We start from the raw sequence: 19,465 nt of genomic DNA, 5'->3' as shown, positions 1-19,465 counted from the left end.
GACATGGATGAAAGAAGAGACTTGAGACTTAAAAGAAATTAAAGAACTCTACAAGAACTTCCTGACTCCATCAGAAAGAGCAATATAAGAATAATGGGCATACCAGGCAGAGAAGAAAGAGAGAAGGAAACAGAGAATATATTCAAACAAATTGTCCATGAGAACTTCCCAAACTTGTGGACAGAACTGGATCTTCGAATCCAAGAAGCAAATAGAACACCTAATTACCTCAATCCCAAAGGCCTTCTCCAAGGCACATTGTATTCAAACTGTCTAAAATCAATGATAAAGAAAGAATCCTAAAGGAAGCCAGGGAAAAGAAGACGGTAACCTACAAAGGAAAGCCCATTAGATTATCATCAGATTTTTCAGCAGAAGCTCTACAAGCCAGGAGGGAGTGGAACCAAATATTCAAACTATTGAAAGAGAGGAAATATGAGCCAAGAATAATATATCCAGCAAAGATATCCTTTAGATATGAAGCAAAGATATCCTTTAGATATGAAGGAGGAAGAAAGACCTTTCCAGACATACAGAGGAAGGAGAGAGTATTCAAATACACGACCTGCACTGCAATAAATACTAAAGGAAGCTCTTTGAACACCATCAACAGGGACAATTTGTGTCAACAACAAAAAAGGGGGGGGGGAATAAAGGACTGAACCGGAATATGGCAATGGAGTGTGCTGATGAAAATAGAATACTCTAAATATCTAACTTGCTTTTATATAGACGTAAGGGTAACCACCCAAAAAAAAATCCAGAACTGAAATATATACTGTAACAAAAGAAGAAACAGAGGGAAATATCACAGAAGATCACCACACAGAAATAATAGACAACAACAAAAAGGCAAAGAAACAATGGAGACACAGCCTTACCAGAAAACTAAAGATAGAATGACAGGAAATCCTCACATATCAATAATCACCCTAAATGTAAATGGACTGAACTCACCAATAAAAAGGCACAGAGTAGCAGATTGGATCAAAAAACTAAACCCAACCATATGCTGTCTCCAAGAGACACATCTCAGCTACAAGGACAAGCATAGACTCAAAGTGAAAAGGTGGAAATTGACACTCCAAGCAAATGGTATCCAGAGAAAATCAGGTGTAGCCATACTGATATCAGATGAAACAGACTTCAGGGTGAAAAAGGTAACAAGAGACAAAGATGGACATTTCATAATAGTAAAGGGGACTATACAACAAGAAAACATAAGAGTCATCAATATTTAGGCCCCCAATCAGGGAGTACGAAAAAATACAAAGCAACTACTAACAGAACTAAAGGAAGAAATTGACCAAAACACAATTATAATAGGGGACTTAAATACATCATTGATATCTATGGATAGATCATCTAAACAGAAAATAAATGACGAAATAGCAGCCCTAAATGACACATTAGATGAAATGGACAACATTGACATACATAAGAGCACTTCATCCTAAAACATCAGACTATACTTTTTTTTCTAGTGTACATGGAACAGTCTCAAGGATAGACCATATATTGGGACATAAAATCAGCCTCAGCAAATTTAAGAAGATTGAAATCATACCCAGCCTATTCTCTGATCACAAGGCTTTGAAATTTGATATTAACTACAAAAAGAAGCAGGAAAAAACACAAATACATGGAGATTAAACAACATATTTTCAAAGAACAACTGCGTCAAAGAAGAAATTAGAGGAGATCAAAAGATACATAGAAACAAATGACAATGAAAATACATCCTACCAAAATTTTTGGGATGCAGCGAAAGGAGTTTTAAGAGGGAAATTTATATCATTACAGGCCTATCTCAAGAAACAAGAAAACTCCCAAATAAATAACCTCGTTACACCTTAAAGAACTAGAAGAAAAAGAACAAATGAAACCTCAGGTCAGCAGAAGAAAGGAAATAACAAAAATCAGAGCAGAACTAAATGAAATAGAGAACAAAAAGACAATACAATAAAATAATATCACAAAGAGCTGGTTCTTTGAAAAGATTAACAAAATTGACAAACCCTTGGCTAGACTCACAAAGATACAAAGAGAGATGACACTAATTAACAAAATCCGACTGAAAAAGGGGAAGTTATCACGGACACCGAAGAAACAAAAAGGATCATCCAAGAATACTATGAAGGACTATATGCCACCAAATTCAATAACCTAGTAGAAATGGACAAGTTCTTAGAAACATTAACCTAAACGAACAATTCTAATACTTCTCTAACCAACCACATCATGCAGTGAAGAAAATCAAATCAGTCTCTATAAATAAGTGATTTTCAAAAAGTAATTAGATTTTGATTTACAGTAAATCCACTTGGACATCTAGACATAGATTATTTAGATAAGACTGTGTTAGATGTTTTGTGTTTTAAAGCATCACATGGTACCTCACTTTTCAAGAAATACAAACGTAGAGTCACTGATTTTTTTTATTAGTTTCAGGTGTACAAACCAATGTAACAGTTAGACATTTACCATTTATACCCCTCACAAAGTGATAACTCCCCTCCCCCAATCTACTACCCCTCCGACATCGCATACAGTTGTTTCATTTCCACTGTCTCTATTCCTAATGCTGTACTCCACTTCTTGTGAATATATATATATATATATATATATATATATATATATATATATATATATATATTCTTGTGACATTCATTATTATTCAGCTTCAGCTTCAGGTGTATAGCACAGTGATCAGGCATCTACACTGTGGGGACAGAGCCAGGAGTGCAGTTTCTAGGCTCTCGGCCTTACGTGGAAAGGTGCTGGCTCAGGTAGTAAATGGCCATCAACTGTGATTGGATGGCGATCAGCTGTGGCTAGTTGGCCATCAGCTGTAACCAGTGAGCCATTGGCCACTAATATAACTGCTGTGGCTACGCTAGCAGCAAATCGGGGCTAGCAAGAAGATGGTGGCTGGCAAGCGCGGACTGCAGTTAGCACAGCGGAATGAGGGTTGCAGATTGCAGAGAAGTGGACAGCAGGTTACAGATAGTGTGGCTCCTGCTTCCTGTGTCTCCAACCCGGCCGCCAGTGAGACTACAGTGGTATGACTCCCCTATCTATGGTTCCGTGGGTGTTCCTTTTTGGCCTCACCATGTCCTGCATTCTTATGTGGGGAGCGGGACCAGAGACCCCGCATGACACCCTGTATGACATACACTGTCCCTGAAGTGGTCTCCCTAATAAGACAAGTGTCCATCGGATTCCGTACAAAATCTTTACAACATTATTGATTATATTCCCCAAACTGACTTTCATATCCCCGTAGAGTCACTGACTTTTGAAGTTACACACAATGCTGTGTGGCTGATAGGACTTCTCCCAAGCAGTCCTTGACATTTGGGCAGTGGAAGGATCCCCTGGGATATGTTGTTTTAGTTCTCAAAGTCAACCTTTTAGTAGAGTCTGACCAAATTATATATATACTATATATATATAAGTATATACATATATATATAGTATATATATATATATATGTATATATATATATATATATATATATATATACACACACATATATATACACACACACATATATATAGATGTAAATATATATAGATGTAAATAAATATATATATATATATATATATATATCCCTCTCTTAAGCCCCCTTATGCAGAGCCTGACCATAACCATACAGTTTCTAAGGGGATACAAACACATACCAATCAAAAATCATTCTTCAATTTCAACTTCAAAACTAATCATAAGTCCTAATGCAACTGGACAATAAGTAAATGTTCAGTCACACTTTCCTCAATGTTTTTTGTACTTGCCTTTTAATAGCCTCTTTTTGAAAAATCAAAAGTATAAATTCTGAGTCTGGTATAGAATTGGCCTTATTCTTCATCTTGTTAAATTTCCTACTTATTCCCTTTAAAACTCAACCCTGATTATCCTCTCAGCATTGCTCAGAAGAGATTTAAATTGAACACTTTTCTTTTTTAAGTAGAAATTCACTGAAAAAGTTTTACTCCCAACCCCTGCCTCTTTTGACTTCAAAATATTTAGTTGATACACAAGACCAGTTACGTTTAAGTTTCTGAAAGTGTGATATCAGATTCCATAATCTTCAGTAATGGATTTCCAATAACAAAACTTGTAAAAGCTTTCTTCCATGATACTCTTCACTTTATGTAATTTATATTCCACTTGTGAGGGTGATGAGCAGCAGAGCTTTAGTGACCTACTCAAATCACAGAGGCAACAGCCAATAACCCATATATCACTCTGAAGCTACTTGCTCTAGCTCAAAGCTTAAAATCCTTTCCAAAAACAATTTGTCTTTATCTACTTTTAGTTAGACTGCCTTACACAAGGTAATTTTCTTACTGGGATAAAGGTACAAGTTCTGCATTCTAACTAATAGTATATACTGAGCCATTGTGACTTTAATTTTCTGGTCTGAAGAATGCTACATACTCTACATGATGTAACAGGTCAATAGAATTATTCTTGGTACTGCTATCAATCAATTAAGAAGTACTTTTCATAATTTTCCAAGTTCATCAGAAAAGCAATTTTGCAATGATTTTAAATTAGTTTCAGAGCCCCGTGCGTGGTGAGTAATTAGTAAATATCAATCAGGAGTCAAAAATAGCATAGGGGTTAGACTCATGGGCTCTGGAATCAGACAAATCTGGGGAGTGTTTTGCTAGCTCTCTATCATTGTTAGCTCTCTGAGCTTGTTTTCTCCTCTATAAAAATAGGCATAATAAGAGTACTGACTTCACTGAGTTGTCTCTAGAATTAAATGATATAATACATATAAAGTTCTTACCACTATGCCTGGCACATTTTAAGTGCTCAATGAATGCTAGCCCTTATCATTAACAACTAAAGCTTACACATTGCTTGCATGAGAAATTAAAGTGAGATATTTGTCATATTTTTAACATGTTAAGTAATTGTCTATGCTCATCTTCCCTCTAAATCAACTTTGAAATATTACACTGGATAGAATGGTTTCTGATATCATACAGCTACTAAAATATATATATTTAGTGTTACAATTTTTTCTAAATTTATTGTATTTAATTTTTAGTTATTTTTCTCAGTTACAGTTGACATTCAATATTATTTTGTACTAGTTTCAGGTATACAGCATAGTGGTTAGACATTCAGGTAATTTATGCAGTGATCCCCCTGATTAGTCTAGTACCCACCTGGCACTATACATAGTTGTTGCAACATTGTTGATTATATTCCCTATGCTTCACTTTACATCCCCATGACAACACATATTTTGTAACTACCAATTTGTATTTCTTAATCCCTTCACCTTTTTCATCCAGCTCCCTATTCCCCACTTCTGGCAACCATCAGTTTGTTTTCTGTATCTATGAGACTGTTTCTGTACTGCTACAATTTTAACTTTGAGAAATATACTGCACTTATGATGAAACAATTGGCTGAGTGGTAGTGGTGAAACAGACAAATTTTTCTCATATTATAACAGTTCAACTTGTCTTGACTAACTGTTGGAAATCCCCTAAGCAAAAAGGTTTGCTTCCACTCCTATTCTTTGATAGGGTCTCATTTCCAGAAAGGACTAAGCCAAAGGGACAGAACTCAAAGAGTAGAGCAGTACTGCCTTCCTGATGAATTTAGAAAATTTATAAAATCATAAAAAGCCACCTTTTAATTATGTTGGTATAGCCACACAAAAGCATTTTTCAAGGGAGAGTCAAAGACATAAAAGTTCAATATGTGGAACAAATGCTATTTAAAAATGTGCCCTTGGTTAGGCAATTTTATTTTTAAAAAACTGAATCATACATGAAAACGGTGCTACTAACCCCTACTTCCCCCACTCTCACCTAACTCTCACATGCAGATTATGGATAAAGACAGATTTGCTTGGTTAGGCATTATCCAGTCTTTTTCTTTCTTTTCAGAAATCATGCAGTCTTAAATGGCAATTATAAATTCCTAATTATATGACAAGATTTTAGTGTACTATTAACATTATCTCTGTTCAATGCCTATACACTAAGAGGATGTGTAAACAACACAGTGCTTAGGAGTGGGTTGTGGAGTCAGAAAAACCTGGGTTCTAATCACAGTTTTACCATTTGTAGATCCTTAATCTTGAGCAATGTACCTAATGTTTCTGGGTCTTAGAGCTAGCACCTCTAATTACATAAAATAATCCTAATAATATTATAGTACTTACCTCAGAGTGTTGTAATGATTAAACTAATTGAGATAATGTATGTAAAGCACTGGGCACAATGCCTGACATATATGATGCATAAATAAATATTAGTCTTTACTATTACCAGTCAAATCTTGACTAGTCATGTTAACAAAAGGGTAATAACAGAAAAAAAAATCTAATGACACTGACACTGAATGCTTTTAAACATACAATCTTTGAATTTGTCATGCTATTTTTTAAACTTGTATTTGATTTTTGTCTGATGTTCTGGCAATCTACAACATTTCAAACAATCTAATAAAGCCAAAATGTGAGGGACTCTGGGCTAGAAAATAATTCCTTTGCTTAGAATTCTTCCCTACTGATCAAGTGTAAAAAGTCAGCTTTGCCTCTCATATTACTAAAAACATTCATCACAAATGAGTTGTCCCTCCTCTCTCAATGTACATTTTATTTAATTTTGGTCTGGATTGGAGGAAGTAATTAAGTACCAGCTTTAAAAGGCCTCCTGGTGGGCTACAAAGTAGAACTGAAAGAAAATGTGCCAGGAACAGATCCTCATTCTGTTTATCAGGAAGAAATGAAATATAACATCCACATTTGATAGTTCAATTAAATCAGAAAATATTCCTGTAAAAGACATGTTTGATTGCACAATATATATTTTTGAAAAGAATTTAGAGATTAACTACAGAGAATTAGAACATTCGACCTGATTGTGTCTGGGGCTTCAATTTTTTTTTCCAGGCCAACCAGGGAGAAGATTGACCTTAAGGTTTGTTGATCAAAACCCTTCCTCAAAAGAGTAACCAGTCTTTGAGCTAAAATTGAGTCCATTTTATCCTTCTCTCCTACCAGATTGTGAATCTTTTACTAAGCTTCAACAATACTTTTGTCTCTACAACAATTTGACTTTTAAATACCTTTTTAAATAACTGTTTCCCAAGCTTCTTTAAGTTGGGCCAAATTATTCCCAAGGCTTTGCCATTGTTGCTGTGACATTTAGGAAATCAGTCATCAAATAGGGGGCAAGTTGAAGATACTGATCTTGAGTTCCTGTGTTTGCCATGTAAAAGCTGCCCATTTTCCACTGTTTAGAGCATCCAAAAAGCATGTCCAGTCACCTGATGAATAGTTTCTGATTTTGCTCTTCTAAGTAGTTTATGAATAGCTTTAAACAGCATTCAAACAAACCTTGGAAGCTATAACAAAGACCACAGGATACATCAAATCAATGTTCGATTTATACAGAAACAGAGCAGCAAAAATACCCCATTACTTAAGATGCAATTACTTGAGAATCATATAGATGAACTGTTGTTCTATACTCATATTATCCAAATGAAGAAAATACTGTGACTAGTGACTCATGCATTGGCTATAATAAGTGTTCATTTTATTCACTTGTTTTTATAACGTGTGCACTGAATACTGCCATAGAGGAAAATTACATATATTTAATGTGCTATGTGGACAATCCAAGCTACAACTTTTATGTTTTAGCAATCATAAAAGAGATCATTTTATATGTTATTCCATAAATAAAATACTCAAAAATTATCTATATACTATAGCCTTAAAATTTCTACACCAAGCACACCTAGAATGCACAGAGACCATGGAATGGATATCATTATAGAGCTGAGGGAAAGAAGTATGAGAAGAAAACTCCCAAACCAGTTAAAACCAAAAAAAAAAAAAAAAACGAAAAACAAGCTATCATCACTCTAGCAATTCTGACCAAAGGCCAATGTTGATTTTTGTTAAAAGTTATTGAAATTGATTAAGCTATATATGCTCTGTGCTTACTGTTCCTTTTCCATTAAAAGTATATTTACAGGGCGTTGCAATCTCAAGAAAGAAAAATATGCTGTATACTACTGTGTTACAGTGGGTAACGACATGCATGAACAGTTCTGAACAAGCAGAAATCACTTCTTATAGACAAGACAACTTAGAAGTTGCACTCCTGCTAAATTGTTTCCATAAAAAGAAACAGTATTAAGACCTAAATTTTTCATACCTTGACCTATAAAAGACCAGTTCCAAATGTGCAGGTCTTTTCTATCTGCCTAGCCTTGAGTGAAAAGTCATTTAACCCACTTACTGACATTCACCTTTAGACATACTATCCCTCTTTCACACTAGTTCTTTTTTTCTGTTCCCCTATATGTATATACCCAGGCAATTCTTCCATTTAAAAGATTTATTATTTTCCATACTTCTCACCTCATATTGACATTTATCTCCTCACGCCTCCTAGCTATAAAGTATCACTGGGAGGATGTATTTCTTGGTGGTTAAACACATTTTTTGCATTCAAACAACTTGTATTAGATTCAAGCTCTGTGGCTTACTAGTTATGTGACCTTGAGAAAGCTGTTTAATCTCTCTGAACCTATATTTCCTATCTCTACTTAAAAATAGAGATAAGCATAGTGCCTAATTCATAAGACTAGCAATTGTCAAGAAAAAAAATGAAATAGTACCTAACACACTTAAGTATTTCTACTATCATTATTATGGCTACTATCAAGAAATCCATTTCAAAAATCAACATACTTGCTTTCATTTCTAAACTTTTAAGAAGCAAGTGCTATATTGGGGCAAAGTTGACTACAAACTTGAAAACATTTTTTTTTTAATCAGGCTATGAGGGACAGGGCATCTTGAGAAAAGGACAATGTAAGTTAATATTGTCTTGCAATTCTCATATATCCTACCTTGCCTGATAAAACATCTAATATTGGTTGTTTTATGACAACTATTAGGAAGAGTCAGAAAACAGTCAGAGATTTCCAACCCAAAACCAAAAGCTGTCTTTTAAATGTTCTTCCAAGAACTACACTTAGTCACTTAGAGGAGTAGCTCACTTTGTGCACTTGTTGGGTTCCCATTACAATGTTTGGAGTAAAATTTCTAAACCAGATCTTAAAAATAACATGGCATCAATTTTAAAGGAAAACCCTAAGTATTGCAAAGTAAAGTGTCCCCATTTATGGTATAAAGGATCTCTTCCTGAAGTACACTCACTTTATACTGTTCTAGCATTCTTTAAAAGTACTGTAAGATAATAATAAAATAAGAATTTTTGATAACTGGTTCATCAGAAGTATAATTACTGCAACAACAGACAAATCTCTAATTACCCGTAAGAAAATAAAATTGAAACAAAACACAAGTAGCATAAAGATTTCCTATTTGCATAGTCTTCAACAATGGAGTCTAAAAATGGGCATAATAGGAGACAGCAGCCATGTTTAAGGCTCTTAGAAACTTAAGTCTTAACAAAGGGAGAGGTATAGTTGTTCATACTTGAATACAAATTCTGAAAGGAGTTTATTCTTGAATCTGCTTTTGGGGGAGAGGTAGAAGAGCAAGAAAGCAAAGAATAAATAGCAGTATTGAAACTGCATATCACCCAAAGTGAAACTAACTTCTTCCTGATCTGTTCAATCTAATTAAGGGTTTAACTAATGGTATTGAGCTGGTCTTTAAAATTTTACAATCATCATATTGGACTTAAGACTCGGAGCAATTCAAACATTACTGTGAAATAGCAGATTTAATATATATGGAAAATAATAAGGCAAGAAGCTCATAAAGTGAGGTTCAAAGGCAATAAAAAAACTTCCTTTTATGTCAACGTAAACTTGCTCAAAAAATGTAAGGTTAAGTTTTCTATTTCAAAACTGTCTAAACACACCCACACGTGATGCCAAGAGAAGACAAAGTTCAAGGTTCAAGGGTCTTGTGATTTCACATAACCTTCAGTTCTACTCCAAACTCTCTTAGGGGGTAAATAAACCAAAGAAAAACAAAAAAAATAGAAAAGTACCTGCTATAAAGCTCAGAAGGGAGAGGGTTCCTTGATCCCACATCTTAAACCCACACATCTGCTCTTGCCACTGTTGGCTTTTCTCTTAAGTTATGAAAAAGAGATATGGTACTTTCATTTATCATGGATATACACTCATCTTTCACCTCAGTTTATCCTTTTGCTACCCACAGCTGCTGAAAAATTATTATAAATTAAGAGCATGTGAGTGGGGGCTGTCCTATCAGTTGAAGAGACAGCAAGTCCAGTCTGCCACTGTACAAGAAGCCACTCCTTAGTTCCATTTCTCGATGTATTTGAAGAGTGAGAAACTGTTAGAAGTAAAATCTTTTGATAGAAAAGAAAAAGTCAAAATAAGGAACAATACGGGAGGGGGAAAAAAACAGGTCCCTTGTCATTTTTTTTAAAACCAATAACTTTGTATCATTGTTCCCAACTTCCCCACCCATTTTGTCTTGTTCTAACAGATTCTTTAGGCTGAAGTTAAACACCCTCTCCTACAGACTTGCAAAATAACTCTTTGATTACAGGAGTCTTACTCTCTGAAAATAATTGCAATGCCTCCGTTGGCCTCCACTCAATTCTCATTAGAGCATGTTTTACATCCTTTGCAGATGTGCACTCCCGCCCTCACCTCAGTAACTAGAGCACATATGTCAAATGTCGCACTCTTGAAATTCACCAGTGTGTGATTTTACTTGACTAGTAAAGACCCTAAAGACGCTGCCTATACCACCATCTCTCATCTACCAAAACTCGGTAGTTTTATTTTTCCTTTAAAGAAGAAACCTGGCCCTAATGTCGTAAGGCAAACAAAGCTAAACTCCATGGCAAAATGAAATCGATGCAACAAAGGGAAACAAGGGAAGAAGGGCGGTGGGTGGGAGTGTCTTCTGAAAGAGAAGCTGCCTGACGAACTTCTGCAATTTAACGTTTCTGCAGCACCAGAAGACTGGTATGTAGGAAAACAACAAAGGTGGGCTCCCCACCCTCCTTACCGCGGTAGAGCCAGAGGAAGATGCAATATACACACGGATCACCATCCTGGGAACAGTGGCTGCGGTTGTTTGAGTCCTGCAAATGGCTGGAGAGCAGCTGCAGCAAAGGCTGGAATTGAGATAGGGGCCCAACAGAGGTTGGAAAAGAAGGGTGGGGGAAGGTGGAAGGGGAACTCGCCAGAGCTCCGCCTCCTCCCTGGGCTGCTTTCACTGGGCTTGGAGCACGGCCGTAGCAGCCCCAAATCCCGGAAGGCACAGGCGCGTTTGCATCATTTCTAATTTTTTTTTAATAGGGAGTCTCGAATAGCACCGCGAGATCTATTGAAACATTTCTTTTTTACTATTCCCTCCCCGAGAAGAGGGAGAAGAGAAAGAAACAGAAAAGGGCAGCATTTAATTAAATTAAATTAGAATGAAGGACCTTTTCCCACGGAGATTAAAAGTTCTGCGTATAACTTCCTGCTCGAAATTGTGTGCAAATAAGAACACAGATCTTCCTTGAAAGAGGAAGCTTTATGTTAGCTACAGACACTAGTAAGAAAGCCCATGCTCTCAAAACCTTGTCTATTTTAAGACTCCTATATGTTATGTAGTGATTGTTCTGATGTTAGCTAGAGGCAGGAAGTGGGCAGTGAAGGACTGAGGGATGCCACAGAGGTTTTAAAAAGTTACAGGTTTCCATAAACCCAGAAACGACAAGATTAGGTTTTGTTTTTTGTTTTGTTTTTTGAGTTTTGCTTTTTGTTAAGATAGGGAATCCTGCTTCTGTGAGAATTCGCAGGAGGACTGATTGACAAACTCAAGAATGGAGGAAGAAATCGCAAACAAAAAAGAAGTTTTGAAAATACAATGTAAGAGTGAATTATTTTTGTTGTGTTTTGTATTGTTTGCTTTTTAACTAACTGAATTTGGATCCTATGTTGCAGGAGATGCTGAAATGAGAGAACAGAGAACAAGAGAACAGAGAAAGCAAATGATTATTTGTAACTCTAGGGAAAACCAGCAAACAATTGATAGTGTCCAGAGAAGGACTATATACTTCAGACTAATTTCAAATTTCCAGATTATATCAAATAAACAGAAATAAGGAACTTACAAGATGAGAGGAGAGAGGGAGTCAGTCACTTTTCCTACTTCTTTACTTTTCCTTTGAAGTCTGTCCTCCCTCTATATTCTAGTGGTTTTATCACCTTTTTCTAGGTTCAATAATTATAATAGCTTCCTGTTACCTGTTCGCAGGTTCTCCCTTCTCCACTTTATGTGAACCATACAACACACTTGAGAGATGGATATTATTGCATCAGTTTTACAGAAGAAGAAACTGAGACTCAGTAAAATAAGTAATTTTCCCAAAGTCATATAGCTAATAAATTCCAGACTCAACTAGACCTCAAGTCCAACTCCAAAGGCAACCCTCTTAAACATCATTGTATCATACTGCCTTCAACAGGAAAAGTACTCAATAATTATAGGTATTTTTCTTCCTTAAACATCACTTTTATATGGCAATAAAGGCAATGTAGTCTAAAATACTTAAGATAGCTCTTCATTTACTATCAAAGCAACCCTAAATTATGTTTCTACAAAGCTCCTACCATAATCTGGCCCTACACTTTTCAGACAGTCTTACCTATTGCTCCCTTAAGCTAACTTCCCTGAATAATCATTGTTGATTCCGCACTAAAATCACCATGCTTATTCCCGTTTTCATGCCTTTGCTCTTCCTGTCCCTTTCTTCACCTTTCCCCCACGTCTTCATACCCTTTTCTGACCTCTCCATCTGTCCAACTCTTACTTTTTCTAGACACATCTCAAAATCTTTATACGAATAATCCAGCAGAGTGATCTAGTCACCCTCATCATTGTCAATCAACATCAGAGTGCCTGTTATTGTGTTTCCCAGCCCCCAGGACAAGGAAATCTTCCTTTAGGTTTTGATTTGGCAAAATGGACATAATTTGCCATATATTAACATAGGCCAATCTCCTAACCCTCAGTGGCCAAGATATATTTTGTTTGGACCTATAGTGTCTTTTGAATTGATGAAAAAAATAAAGAGAAAGAAAGAAAAACTCTTCTATTTATTCTACATATCCATTTGACAAAATGAATATCTCCAGAGAACTGCATGTCAGGATTAGCAGTGAGTTCAATGGGCCTTATCTGGAACTTTGAGGAATGGGAAGATGATTCCTGGTGCTTGAAAATTTTTTTAAATACAGGCGTATTAATCTAAGTGAAAATTTCCCCAATAAATTGATATATAAACAAAATCTTTTGGTCCTTATTAACAGCACTTGGAATGCATAGGGGGAGTATTGGGCTTTACCAGTGTTTTTGTCCTGGAAATAACATCATTGATTTTATTAGACTTGTTCCCTACTGTAGTCAGCCATCCCTGGAATGTAATATTCTAGATGGCCATTTTTGCTTCATTTTAATCCTTCGTAGAACAGTCCCCAAAACAATTTGTTCATATAATTTGATTGAAAAGATTAAAGCCTGATTAAAGTAAAATGGATCAAAGAGCTTTCAAACAGTATTTGTGACTTATTGCCATAGGGTATCTATTTATTTATTAAACAAATGCTAATATTTCCCCAAAATTATAAAATAAATGCATGCTGTGTGCAGAAAACTTAGCAAACACTGAAAATAAAAAATCACACATACACCCAGTATCTGGAGATAATGACTTTTAATATATTAGTGTAAGCTCTTCTGGGCCTAGTTAGAGATAGATAGATGAGGTTGAGTATGAAGGGTTGAGAGAAGTGGCAGGAAAGGAAGAGAGAGAAGTAAATATATTTTTAAAATTTAGTTATAAGATGCATACTTCCTTGTAAACAGCTCATTTTCACTTAGAAAATATATTTTAAAAATTATCCCATGTCAGAAAATATAATTTTACAATACGAATTTTCATGGCCTTGCATGATTCCATTTTATAGATGTACCAAAAGTTATTTAAATAATTCTGTATTATTGAACATATTGGGTTTTTTTTTCAATTATTATATATTGTAGTTAATGCTAAAGCATATACTTATCAATAAAGTTTTACCACACCTCTAATAATTTCTTCAGAATAAATTCCTAGGTGTGGAATTGTTGGCAAACTGGATAGGTACTCCAACCTACTATATATTAAACTGTTATAATTTGGGCCTCGTGTTGCCATAGTCTAGAGAAGAAAAGACTGTTGGTTTCATCAGAGAAGTAGCTGATGCTACCCCAATCCCAATAAATTTACCTCCCCTCTCTCCTTCCACACTTGTTTTCCTGATATAAGCCCCTAACATTCAGCACTTTTCTAAGGTGACAGGTAAGTCCTACAAATATCCTTCCCCATGTCCTTTTTGATGGACCAGGTACTCATACTGGTAATGGTGTCAGACTGAGTACAGCAGTACACAAAATATACATTTTGGTTCCCTGTTTTAAATTTTTGGGCCAACTGATGAGCTACAGGGTGGTATGGAACAGTTTCAGTAAGTTGTGCATACAGTGACAGAATTGGGATGTAAGGCAGGGCATAGGTGAACAGACAGAAAAAGAAGGCAACAGACTTGATATCTGTTCACATTGGAAGGCTTCCATATAGATTAATAATTTCAGGTAGATATGGATCATGCATGTGGCATAGGATAAGAACAAGAAGACATCTCCCATTCAAAAATTCTACCTCAGGCTTCAATCTCCATGCTTCCGCCTCTCAAATCTTTTGCACTGTATTCATTGGAGGTTTTATTTTATGATGTGAAAACTCCCTTACATCTTCAATCATTTCTCTGAATATTCTTTCTACCTCCTTGCCTTAACTGATACTTGTTTGTCCAGGGCAGCACTTCCCCTCCTCGAGTAGAAACTGCTTATACTCTAACACCCCTCTCAGGGTTAGCAGTTTCCACGAAGGTTTATCTTCATTCCCCATGCCAAAAGAGGTCTGCCTAGAAGCTTCATTTTTTTTTGCTCAGCAAATGCTCCCTGGGCAAAAGCAGTTCTAACTCATCACTGAGGTCTTTGGAGTTGTAATCTATGCCCTTTTCTTACCCTGGTAATTCCTCACTTTCTTGTCTGTATCTTTGATGTTTTCAAGATTTTATAAAGTATTTTCTAACATTTTAAATTGCCTCTAACAAAAGAGTTCATCCATATCACCTATTTTTCCTACTTTTGAGAAAGTAAAAATATCATTTACCCCACAGTATAAAAAAAATACAAAACTCCCAATTAAATGTTTAATGAAATATCTATAAAACATTACCACATCAACTTTTTTAATAATTAAATTTAGTATTCATAAAAATTTCATTTCATTTAAAAACAATTTGGAGTTCAGATTTTTTTTCCCTACATCAGCAGAATTCCCAAATATGTATAATGGCTGCAGAGAAATCAGTCAAGCATAATTTGATGAATTGCTTGGTGCTGAATAATTTTAAAATTAAAAACAAAAATTATAAAATATTAATAATAATTTTATTTAATATTTAAATAGGAGGGTAGGTACATTTGAATGTTTATACTTTGATACACTGTGGAGTGGTGTTTCCAAAATAAAAGTACCTGGGTTCTTGATGGTCTTCAAAGAGACCTGATTGGTTATATAAATGTGTAACCACTATGTTGTACACCTGAAACTAATATAAAATAATATTGAATGTCAACCATAACTGAAACAAACAAAAAGAGACTTGATTGTTAGCTTGAACCACCAATAATGTTATTCAATGATGACCTGGTCCCCACCATTCTAGCTGCTCTGACAGGTGGGAGACTAGGAATATAACATTTTTCTTCTATTAACAGATAACACATTAACACATAAATATCTAAATATAGAAAAAAACACTGCACTTTGGAGGACTTACTATTGTTCTCTTTGGGTGTCAGCAGCAAGGGCAATATACGCAGTGGAGACAGGGTTGTTTAAATAACAGAGTTCTATGCTTAAGAAATCTAAGCCTGTCTCACTCCCTGCTTCATGGTGATGTGCATCAGCAGGAAGCAATTTTAGGACTTGGTGACAAAAGTTGTCTTTGAAGTATTAGGGCCAGAGTTCTGATCTCAACCAAGATGTTATGTCCATATCTGTAGCAGCTAGAAGAAGCCATGTGGAAAATAACTGTTCTGTGCTTGGAAAAGGAAACCTTAAAGATAACATTTTTATCATCTCTGTACAGAATTCCAGCAGAGAGGCAGAATAAACAATAACAAGAAAAGTTCTCAGGGAACAATAGGAGTCCAGGCAAGAGCAATACCGATTTCTAAAATCTCCTGGTACTTGCAATAAAGACTACTGGCCCATTATTCTTTCTTTGGGTATCACTGATTCCAGTGATGAGTCAACCTGTGAAGATAACTCGGTTATCATTAGAAAAAAATGTAACGGCGCTGGGGTGTAGGTATTATTTCTTCCAAAGAGAGGCCTGCTTTGAGATCTCTTACACACACACACACACACACACACACACACACACACACTATGATTTATAGAATTATAAATCTGAAAAGGACCTCAGAAGTCAGTGTAACCCCCAAGCTCCCTCCACACCCTAACAATAATAACACCATCAAAGAATCATCCAGGAATTGCTTGTGAACACCTCTAGCTACAGTCAACTCACAATTCCTGATACATCCCCATTCCGTTTTTGGTCAGCCCAAAGCTCTAGAAATATTTTTATGAGGTTGAACTGAGAACTGGTTCCTTTTATGTTTCTTTGCTAATAATAATTCAGTTATAAATTCATCTCTATTTTCATGAAAGCCTTTGTAATAGGGAGGCTTTCTGTCCTACAAGTTAACATTTCCAGTTTCTCTAGCCTTTCTTCATATGCTGTGATATCCAGAGGTCTCGCCTCTAAATATGTTCCAATCTGTAAATTTCTCTCTTCTTCAAAGGGCGGTCCCCAAAACTGAATTTCATGCAACAAATATGGTATGATTAGCGGTGTATAAAGTAGTATGGGGTCCTCATTTTGGACGCTATGTTTCTCTTTTATTCCTTCTATTTGGTATTTCAACAAATAGAAGGTTATCTTATTGTGGTTCTAATTTGCATTTCCCTGATTACCAAACAGTTGTGCAACTTCATATTTTATTACCTTTGGATGTGTTCCTCTGTAAAATATATGTTCACAAATTGTGCCCATTCTTTTTGTCCTACTTTTCCTCTATTCTGAATAGCAGCCTTGTGTCCTTTATATACCGGGGATGCCAAAAAAATGTATGCAAGTGGACACTTTGTTCAAAGTTCTTCAAGCAGTAGTTCACCATAATCAGAAATTTTTGGACGTTGATGGTAACACTTTGAGCACCACTTGTAATTACAGAAGTCAAATGTGACTTATAGTCATCTTTTGTTATTGGTATATGTTGAGTCTTACAATTTTAATAATGTTTTCCTTTCTTAAAATGTGTATACATTTTTTTGGCACCCTCTGTATGTTGTAAATAACTTCTTACAGCTTGAGGCTGGGACTTTTACTCTTTTCAAGCTGTAATTTTATGAACAATAGTTATTTTTAAAAGTTGTATATATACATTGAGAATACTAATATCTAACATTTCCTTTATATTTAGTTAGATTTATGGTTAGCATTGTGAAAGTTGCTTAAGAAATCTTTCCAGAAAATTTTCTCTTATGTTCATGTATAAATATTTTATTGCAGTGCTTTTTTACGTTTAGAGCTACAATCCACCTGGAATTGATTTGCATGTAAGTTTTGAGATGCAGAACAATTTATTTCAAAATAGATATCCAATTATCCTAGCACTAGTAATTGAAAAAAAAAAAAAAGCATTGTTTTCCCACTGCTTTGCAATGCCAAGTTTGTCAAAGAACAAGTGACCATACATGCATGGATGTCTCTTTCTGGTATCTTTATTATGTTCCGTTTGTCTGTATGTCTACCCTTGTGCCAATACCACACTATCTTAATTATTACAATTTTAAATTAAAGTTTATTGAAGTGACAATTGTTAGTAAACTTACATAGATTCCAAGTGTACAATTCTGTAATACATCACTTATATATCACATTGTGTGTTCACCACCCAGAATCAGTTCTCTTTCCATCACCACATATTTGATTCACTTTACCCTCATCTACCACCCCTCCTCCTTTACCCTCTGGTAATCACTAAATTATTGTCTGTGTCTATGGGTTTTTGTTTCTTCATTTGTTTGTCTTGTTCTTTGATTGTTCTCAGTTTTATAAACCACGTATCAGTGAAAAAATATGGGTCTCAAATTTTTCTGTCAGACTTGTTGTCATTTAACCTAATAATCCCAAGATCCATCCATGTTCTCCCCAAAAGCATTATTTCATCTTTTTATGGCAGAATAGTATTCCATTGTGTATATATACCACAACTTCTTTATCTAATCATCTATCAAAGAACACTTTTGTTGTTTCCATGTCTTGACCACCATAAATAAAGCTGCAATGAAATCGGAGCACATATATCTTTACAGATAAATGTTTTAAATTTTTTCGGAAGATACCCAGGAGAGGGATTGCTGGGTCATATGGTCATTCTATTCTTAATTTTTTGAGGAACCTCCACATGCCTTCCATAGCAGCTACACCAATCTGTATTCCCACCAACAGTGTATGAAGTTTCCTTTTTCTCCATAGCCTCTCCAACACTTGTTATTATTTGTCTTGTTGATGATTCTCAGTTTTCACATCTAACTGATGTGAAATGATATCTCATTGTGGTTTTTATTTGCATTTATCTGATGATAAGTGATGTTGAACATTTTTCATATGTCTATTGGCCATTTGTATGTCCTCTTTGGAGAAATGTCTATTCAGGTCCTCTGCCCCTTTTTAAGTTAGATTGTTTTTTTGTTGTTGAGTTGTATGAGTTCCTTATTTATTTTAGATATTAGCCCCTTATCAGATGCATTGGTTGCAAAAATCTTCTCCCGTTCTTTGGTTGCCTCTTTATTTTGTCGATGGTTTCTTTTGCTGTGCAGAAGCTTTTTAGTTGGATATAGTCCCATTCACTCATTTTAGCTTTTAGTTCACTTGCCTTTGAAGTCAAATTCATTAAATCCTCTTTGAACCCAAGGTCCATAAGTTTAGTACCTATGTTTTCTTCTATGCAGTTCATTGTTTCAGGTCTTATGTTTATGTCTTTGATCCATTTTGAGTTAATTTTGGTATATGGTGACACATAGCAGTCTAGTTTCATTCTTTTGCACGTGGATTTCCAATTCTCCCAGCACCATTTATTGAAGAGGCTGTTTTACTCCATTGTATGTTTTTTGCTTCTTTGTCGAAAATTATCTGTCCATATTTATGTGCTTTAATTTCTGCATTCTCAATTCTATTCCATTGGTTTGTGTGTCTGTTTTTCTGCTAATACCATACTATTTTGATTGCTGTTGCCCTGTAATACAAGCTGAAGTCTGGAGTGTGATACCTCCAGCATTGT

General features: G+C 35.4%; 1 protein-coding gene across 2 annotated transcripts in view; it reads right to left on the bottom strand.

Moving 5' to 3' along the window:
* SH3BGRL (SH3 domain binding glutamate rich protein like) overlaps positions 1-11,268 on the bottom strand; it is a 136,957-nt gene extending 125,689 nt beyond the window's left edge. Inside the window, exon 1 of one of the 2 annotated variants that reach the window (XM_074323575.1) lies at positions 11,015-11,268. Coding sequence is in view for 1 of the 2 variants with exons in the window: in XM_019717549.2 (XP_019573108.1) it covers positions 11,015-11,059 (45 nt within the window). In the remaining variant the exon portion in view is untranslated. The remainder of the gene's footprint in view (positions 1-11,014) is intronic. The other variant, XM_019717549.2, reaches the window with a different exon arrangement.
* Between the last annotated feature and the right edge of the window lie 8,197 nt (positions 11,269-19,465).

This window comes from Rhinolophus sinicus, chromosome X (genome assembly GCF_036562045.2).
Source record: "Rhinolophus sinicus isolate RSC01 chromosome X, ASM3656204v1, whole genome shotgun sequence".
NCBI classification, from domain to species: Eukaryota; Metazoa; Chordata; class Mammalia; order Chiroptera; family Rhinolophidae; genus Rhinolophus; species Rhinolophus sinicus.
This window is presented reverse-complemented; position numbering and strand designations above follow the sequence as displayed.